The sequence below is a fragment of the Dendropsophus ebraccatus genome, chromosome 7 (genome assembly GCF_027789765.1).
Source record: "Dendropsophus ebraccatus isolate aDenEbr1 chromosome 7, aDenEbr1.pat, whole genome shotgun sequence".
NCBI classification, from domain to species: Eukaryota; Metazoa; Chordata; class Amphibia; order Anura; family Hylidae; genus Dendropsophus; species Dendropsophus ebraccatus.
This window is the reverse complement of record NC_091460.1, coordinates 144,417,698-144,426,114: the sequence shown is the minus strand read 5'-3', so window position 1 is coordinate 144,426,114 and position 8,417 is coordinate 144,417,698. Positions and strand designations below refer to the sequence as shown.

General features: G+C 52.2%; 1 protein-coding gene across 2 annotated transcripts in view; it reads left to right on the top strand.

Moving 5' to 3' along the window:
- Positions 1-206: 206 nt before the first annotated feature.
- OTUD4 (OTU deubiquitinase 4) overlaps positions 207-8,417 on the top strand; it is a 43,029-nt gene continuing 34,818 nt past the window's right edge. For both annotated transcript variants that reach the window (XM_069978657.1, XM_069978656.1), the window contains exons 1-2: positions 207-485; positions 7,339-7,422. In XM_069978657.1, coding sequence (XP_069834758.1) covers positions 339-485; positions 7,339-7,422 — 231 coding nt within the window. In that variant the 5' untranslated portion in view covers positions 207-338. The remainder of the gene's footprint in view (positions 486-7,338; positions 7,423-8,417) is intronic.

Sequence of the window (8,417 nt, the reverse complement as noted above, 5' to 3'; positions counted from 1 at the left end):
TCTAGACGCAACCAAGCGGTGAGTCCCGCCGGCCGCTGTGCGCCTGCGCAGTGATGACACTTCCTGCCCCGCCCCTGGCCCCGCCCCTCCCGCGCTCTCTCGCCGCCCCGCTCCCCTCACTCTTCTCTAAACTGAAAACAAAACTTTTCCCGTCCGCCGTCACTTTCGTTTCTGCCTGATCTCCGGCGGTCCCGTCCCCCCCCGGTGCCCTCTCATGCCCCCCACACACCGGCTCCATGCCCCAGGCCCGGCGTCCCCGCTCCCCGGCCAGCTAGAGAAGGACGTGTGGCCTTCAGTGACTTTCGGTTCGGCGTTTGCTTTCTGGCAGGTCGGCGGCCATGGACGGGAGAGAAGCGGGAGCCGCCCCGGGCACAGCGGGCAGCACCGAGGAGGCGGCCATGGACTCTTATCTGAGGGCCAACGGGCTGTACCGGAAGAAGATCGCCAAGGACGGCTCCTGTCTGTTCCGGGCAGTGGCCGAGCAGGTGGGTACGGGGGGGGGGCCGGGCAGTGGCCGAGCAGGTGGGTACGGGGGGGGGCCGGGCAGTGGCCGAGCAGGTGGGTACGGGGGCCGGGCAGGGGCTGAGCAGGTGGGTACGGGGGCAGTGGCTGAGCAGGTGGGTACGGGGGCCGGGCAGGGGCTGAGCAGGTGGGTACGGGGGCAGGGCAGGGGCCGAGCAGGTGGGTACGGGGGCCGGGCAGTGGCTGAGCAGGTGGGTACAGGGCAGTGGCCGAGCAGGTGGGTATGGGGGCAGGGGCTGAGCAGGTGGGTACGGGGGCTGGGTAGTGGCTGAGCAGGTGGGTACGGGGGCCGGGCAGTGGCTGAGCAGGTGGGTACGGGGGCCGGGTAGTGGCTGAGCAGGTGGGTACGGGGGCAGGGCAGTGGCTGAGCAGGTGGGTACGGGGGCCGGGCAGGTGGGTACGGGGGCAGGGCAGTGGCTGAGCAGGTGGGTATAGGGGCTGAGCAGGTGGGTATGGGGGCAGGGCAGGGGCTGAGCAGGTGGGTATGGGGGCTGGGTAGTGGCTGAGCAGGTGGGTACGGGGGCCGGGCAGTGGCTGAGCAGGTGGGTACGGGGGCCGGGTAGTGGCTGAGCAGGTGGGTACGGGGGCAGGGCAGTGGCTGAGCAGGTGGGTACGGGGGCTGAGCAGGTGGGTACGGGGGCTGAGCAGGTGGGTACGGGGGCAGGGCAGTGGCTGAGCAGGTGGGTATGGGGGCTGAGCAGGTGGGTATGGGGGCAGGGCAGTGGCTGAGCAGGTGGGTATGGGGGCTGAGCAGGTGGGTACGGGGGCCGGGCAGGGGCTGAGCAGGTGGGTACGGGGGCAGGGTAGTGGCTGAGCAGGTGGGTACGGGGGCCGGGCAGTGGCTGAGCAGGTTGGTATGGGGGCTGGGCAGTGGCTGAGCAGGTGGGTATGGGGGCTGGGCAGTGGCTGAGCAGGTGGGTATGGGGGCCGGGCAGTGGCCGAGCAGGTGGGTATGGGGGCAGGGGCTGAGCAGGTGGGTATGGGGGCAGGGGCTGTGCGTTCTGGAATATGTAGGACTTCTCTATCACTAGTCTTTGTACATTAGATCATACAGGAGACACAGCGGTCACAGCCGTCACCTGATGGTGAATTCACACAGAGCTGAAGCGCTGCTGATCTGTTACAGAGTTTCCACTTAACGTCAGCAAGGAAGTAATAATCTGCAGCATTTCGCTCCTGTGTGAATTTACCCTAAGGGTCCATTTACACAGATTATCTGCCAAAGATTTGAAGCCAAAGCCAGGAATGGATTTGAGAAGAGGAGAAATCTCAGGCTTTCCTTTATGACCTGATCTCCGTTTATAGTCTATTCCTGGCTTTGGCTTCAGATCTTTGGCAGATAATCTTTCTGTGTAAATGGACCAGTCTCTGTTCACACCTCGGTGTTTTTGACTCTTCTGACCCCCATGCTCTGCTCCCCGACTGTCTTGGATGGCAGCATACATCTGTTGTATACATGTTACAGAGGGGGGTACAGACTTGGAGCACGGTGCCTATAGAAATGTTTGTCTCCACATCTTATATACACGGCCGTCCTATATACACGGCCACTTCAGGTAATCAATGACACTTGTAGCTGTTTCTTGGGCTTGCACAGATTTTCACCTTGGCCTGCCTGCCGTTCAGCATGCCCCCCAGTACGGTTATTACTGGGGGCAGCAGCTACTGGCACCGCTGAATGCTATCAGGGCACTTTATAGATCCATAAACTCAATTGTTTCTTACTCCATCACATTATTGGTACATTACTGGCAAATGCCTCAATACTTTAAAGGGGTAGTTCACCAAAAAATATTTCAAATCAACTGGTGCCAGAAGTTACATAGATTTGTAATTTACTTCTATTAAAAAAAATCTCCAGTCTTCCAGTACTTATCAGCTGCTGTATGTCCTGCAGGAAGTGGTGTATTCTCTCCAGTCTGGCACAGAGCTCTCTGCTGCCACCTCTATTCATGTCAGGAACTGTCCAGAGCAGGAGAGGTTTTCTATGGGGATTTGCTGATTGTAGTGTAGTGATTAGTGTACCCCCAGCATACATAATGTAGCGCTGATCTGTAATGTGAATGGGGCCTGAGGCAGGAGAACCCATGAGTGATCTGAGCGTTCAGCACATTCCAGTAAGAAGGTGTGTGAGACCTCGCTGAACTCTCTGGTGTATACAGGAGGAGAAGAGACTCAGCGAGAGATCAGCTTGTGCTTAGCATGATATATGTATAGCGCTGTATACATACCGTGTAGGCCGGCCGAAATGGAATATCCAGGGTGTCCACTTCAGGTGAATAAATCAAGGGGTATTCCAACCACCTAAACTTTTAGTAGGTTATAAGAAAGTCGGTACATTAGACAATTGCTTTCTTTTCTTCTTTGTCCCCTTTTTTCTCATTGTACTTTTGATAGCGATTGCCTAGATTCCCGACCACCTTTCTCACTGTGGTGGCCGGGCTGTGACGCTGGGTCTGGCCACTATACAGTGAGTGAAGTCAGTAGCTCCCAGCCCCATGCCCTGTGTAATGAGGGTTCCAGGTTGTGGGTTCTCCTCCCATCAGTGACTGTTCTAGATCAGGGATGATCTCAAACTCCGGCCCTCCAGCTGGTGCAGAACCACAATTCCCATTATTCCTGGACAGCCAAAGCTTCAGGCATGATGGGAATTATAGTTTTGTAACAGCTGGAGGGCCGGAGTTTGACACCTGTGCTGTGTCTGTTTTGCTCAGAAACCCCCTTTAAGTAAGTTGGCCCGTGCCTTTAAAAGAAATGTGTCCCGATTTATGTTGCCAGTACAGGTAGTATAGTATTCCCCCCGCCCCCCCCCCCCCCCCCAGTACAGGTAGTATAGTATGCCCCCCCCCCCCCCCAGTACAGGTAGTATAGTATGCCCCCCCCCCCCCCCAGTACAGGTAGTATAGTATTCCCCCCGCCCCCCCCCCCCCCCCCCCCCAGTACAGGTAGTATAGTATGCCCCCCCCCCCCAGTACAGGTAGTATAGTATGCCCCCCCCCCCCAGTACAGGTAGTATAGTATGCCCCCCTTCCCCAGTACAGGTAGAATAGTATGGCCATCCCCAGTACAGGTAGTATAGTATGCCCCGCCCCCCCCCCCCCCAGTACAGGTAGCATAGTATTCCCCCCCGTCCCCAGTACAGGTAGTGTAGTATGGCACCGTCCCCAGTACAGGTAGTGTAGTATGGTGCCCCGTCCCCAGTACAGGTAGTGTAGTGTGGGGCCCCGTCCCCAGTACAGGTAGTGTAGTGTGGTGCCCCGTCCCCAGTACAGGTAGTGTAGTGTGGGGCCCCGTCCCCAGTACAGGTAGTGTAGTGTGGTGCCCCGTCCCCAGTACAGGTAGTGTAGTGTGGTGCCCCGTCCCCAGTACAGGTAGTGTAGTGTGGTGCCCCGTCCCCAGTACAGGTAGTGTAGTGTGGTGCCCCGTCCCCAGTACAGGTAGTGTAGTGTGGTGCCCCGTCCCCAGTACAGGTAGTGTAGTGTGGTGCCCCGTCCCCAGTACAGGTAGTGTAGTATGGTGGCCCCGTCCCCAGTACAGGTAGTGTAGTGTGGTGCCCCGTCCCCAGTACAGGTAGTGTAGTGTGGTGCCCCGTCCCCAGTACAGGTAGTGTAGTGTGGTGCCCCGTCCCCAGTACAGGTAGTGTAGTGTGGGGCCCCGTCCCCAGTACAGGTAGTGTAGTGTGGGGCCCCGTCCCCAGTACAGGTAGTGTAGTGTGGGGCCCCGTCCCCAGTACAGGTAGTGTAGTGTGGGGCCCCGTCCCCAGTACAGGTAGTGTAGTGTGGGGCCCCGTCCCCAGTACAGGTAGTGTAGTGTGGGGCCCCGTCCCCAGTACAGGTAGTGTAGTGTGGGGCCCCGTCCCCAGTACAGGTAGTGTAGTGTGGGGCCCCGTCCCCAGTACAGGTAGTGTAGTGTGGGGCCCCGTCCCCAGTACAGGTAGTGTAGTGTGGGGCCCCGTCCCCAGTACAGGTAGTGTAGTGTGGGGCCCCGTCCCCAGTACAGGTAGTGTAGTGTGGGGCCCCGTCCCCAGTACAGGTAGTGTAGTGTGGGGCCCCGTCCCCAGTACAGGTAGTGTAGTGTGGGGCCCCGTCCCCAGTACAGGTAGTGTAGTGTGGGGCCCCGTCCCCAGTACAGGTAGTGTAGTGTGGGGCCCCGTCCCCAGTACAGGTAGTGTAGTGTGGGGCCCCGTCCCCAGTACAGGTAGTGTAGTGTGGGGCCCCGTCCCCAGTACAGGTAGTGTAGTGTGGGGCCCCGTCCCCAGTACAGGTAGTGTAGTGTGGGGCCCCGTCCCCAGTACAGGTAGTGTAGTGTGGGGCCCCGTCCCCAGTACAGGTAGTGTAGTGTGGGGCCCCGTCCCCAGTACAGGTAGTGTAGTGTGGGGCCCCGTCCCCAGTACAGGTAGTGTAGTGTGGGGCCCCGTCCCCAGTACAGGTAGTGTAGTGTGGGGCCCCGTCCCCAGTACAGGTAGTGTAGTGTGGTGCCCCGTTCCCAGTACAGGTAGTGTAGTGTGGTGCCCCGTCCCCAGTACAGGTAGTGTAGTATGGTGGCCCCGTCCCCAGTACAGGTAGTGTAGTGTGGTGCCCCGTCCCCAGTACAGGTAGTGTAGTGTGGTGCCCCGTCCACAGTACAGTTAGTGTAGTGTGGTGCCCCGTCCCCAGTACAGGTAGTGTAGTATGGTGGCCCCGTCCCCAGTACAGGTAGTGTAGTATGGTGGCCCCGTCCCCAGTACAGGTAGTGTAGTGTGGTGCCCCGTCCCCAGTACAGGTAGTGTAATAGATTCCTGCACTCTTAGCTATTTGCAGCCACAGGCGGCTTGGGTCTGTTATCTCGCTGCTGCTTGTATCTGCTTGTTACTTGTTTTGTGGACGTCACGAGAACCTCATAAATATTCCAGACACATAAGAGCGTTCTATCAGCCTTGTGGTGGCGTGCAGTACAAGAAATCCCATTGGGGGGGGGGGGTATCAGGTTTGGGTGAGAATTGTTGAGCAGTCGCTGACTATGTGCTTAAAAAATAAGGTGCTTTGTGCGCACATTTTTTACCCCAGTTTTTTTGTAAAAGCAGGAGATGTATTCCTTCAGCCCCGCTCTCTGGCTGTATGACTATATACCTCCAATAGGTCATAGGTAGGGTATGACTATATACCTCCAATAGGTCATAGGTAGGGTATGATTATATACCTCCAATAGGTCATAGGTAGTGTATGACTATATACCTCCAATAGGTCATAGGTAGGGTATGACTATATACCTCCAATAGGTCATAGGTAGGGTATGACTGTATACCTCCAATAGGTCGTAGGTAGTGTATGACTGTATACCTCCAATAGGTCGTAGGTAGTGTATGACTGTATACCTCCAATAGGTCGTAGGTAGGGTATGACTGTATACCTCCAATAGGTCATAGGTAGGGTATGACTGTATACCTCCAATAGGTCGTAGGTAGGGTATGACTGTATACCTCCAATAGGTCATAGGTAGGGTATGACTGTATACCTCCAATAGGTCGTAGGTAGGGTATGACTGTATACCTCCAATAGGTCATAGGTAGGGTATGACTGTATACCTCCAATAGGTCATAGGTAGGGTATGACTGTATACCTCCAATAGGTCATAGGTAGGGTATGACTGTATACCTCCAATAGGTCATAGGTAGTGTATGACTATATACCTCCAATAGGTCATAGGTAGTGTATGACTATATACCTCCAATAGGTCATGTAGAGTTACAGACAGACCTGGTGCTGTATTGTTGATGAGACTGAGAAGTTACTGTACAGGACACGTCAAGCCTTTTACTGATGCTACCAGGGTGGAAGATGCCATAGGTTTCCACCTCCTTCATCAGAGCTCTGATTTTGAGATATAGCAATATTAAAGTAGAAGTCCCGCGAAAATTTTTATTATATTATTGAACCCCAAAAGTGCTTTTTTCCCCCTGCACTTACTACTGCATCAAGGCTTCCCTTCCTGGGTAACATGGTGATGTCCCTTCCTGGATAACACGGTGACGTCCCTTCCTGGATATCATGGCGATGTCACTTCCTGGGTAACATGGGGATGTCACTTCCTGGATAACATGGTGACGTCACGACCAGACTTCCAGAGCTGTTCGGGCTGTGGCTGCTGGAGAGGATGATGGCAGGGGGACACTGAGGGACACGGGGCACTGGAGGGACATTGAGCATCCCTCTGCCATCATCCTCTCCAGCAGCCACAGCCCGCACAGCTCTGGGAGTCGGGTCGTGACATCGCCATGTTATCCAGGAAGTGACATCGCCATGTTATCCAGGAAGTGACATCGCCATGTTATCCAGGAAGTGACATCGCCATGTTATCCAGGAAGTGACATCGCCATGTTATCCAGGAAGTGACATCGCCATGTTCTCCAGGAAGGGACATCGCATTAGGAACTGTCCATAGCAGCAGCAAATCCCCATAGAAAACCTCTCCTGCTCTGGACAGTTCCTGACATGGACAGAGGTGGCAGCAGAGAGCACTGTGTCAGACTGGAGAGAATCCACCACTTCCTGCAGGACATACAGCAGCTGATAAGTACTGGAAGACTGGAGAATTTTAAATAGAAGTCAATTACACATCTGTATAACTTTCTGGCACCAGTTGATTTAAAAGAAAGATTTTTGCCGGAGTTCCCATTAAAGTACTTTATGGCATTCTTAGCTTTTTCTGCTGTCTACATCAAGTTGCATCCATGTATTAGTGTTAGACTGATTATAGATCCATTGATCGGTCATTGGCCGTGATGGAGGATGTGATGTTACTATTTATGTACTATGGCTCTTATGTTCTTCTCTGCAGGTTCTGCACTCTCAGGCGCGACACTTGGAGGTCAGACAAGCCTGTATAAAGTATCTGCGGGAAAATCGCGCCCACTTTGAAGCAGTAAGTAAATGGGATTCCCTTTTCCCTTCACCCAATATATTCCGTTAGGTCTAACAAACACTCGTCGCTCTTCCCATTGGACTCTCCATTTCCAGACGTCAGGCCCGGCTTGTGGCATTGAGGTGACTGCTGTTTATATACGATAGCTGCCTACTAGCGGACGTTCCTCTCCTGTTCTGTTACCTCTGTCGGCCCCGTAGGAGACAATAGGCTTCATGGAGACTGTTAAAACCAGAATTACCTGTCGTACAAGTCATCAGCTGCTGCAGGCCGTTGCATGGTCGCAGGCAATAAGCCTTGTGGAAATACTTTATTTTGCGCAGTCATTGGGGGGACTTGCTCTGTTAGACTCTTCTCACACTGTGTTTGCGGGGCCTGGGAAGCTTCTAGATTATAGCATAAATGTATGTACTGACCTACATTATCAAAGAAGGTGGGAAATGTCATCTTGGTTCATATACATCAGGGGGAATTGCAAAATATGTTTTACATGGGTGCTTTTGTATCATAGAATTATTATTATTATTATTATTATTATTATTATATTAATAAATTATTATTTATATTAATAAATTATTATTATTTATATTAATAAATTATTATTATTTATATTAATAAATTATTATTATTTATATTAATAAATTATTATTATTTATATTAATAAATTATTATAATAATAATTATTCATAATTTAATAATGATAATAATAATAATAATGATGATAATAATAATAAATTATGAATATATAATAATAATAAATTATGAATATATAATACATTATGAATATATTATTATTATTATTATTATTATTATTAATACATTATGAATATATAATAATACAAATATTATATAATAATACAAATATATTATTATTTATTTATCTATAAAGCATCCTTAATTCCAGAGCGCTATGATGTGGAATTCCGAACTACATCGCTTAGACAAATGCTGTGAGACGCAGTGTGAAAAGACCACACAGAGCTGCTTTGTGGCTT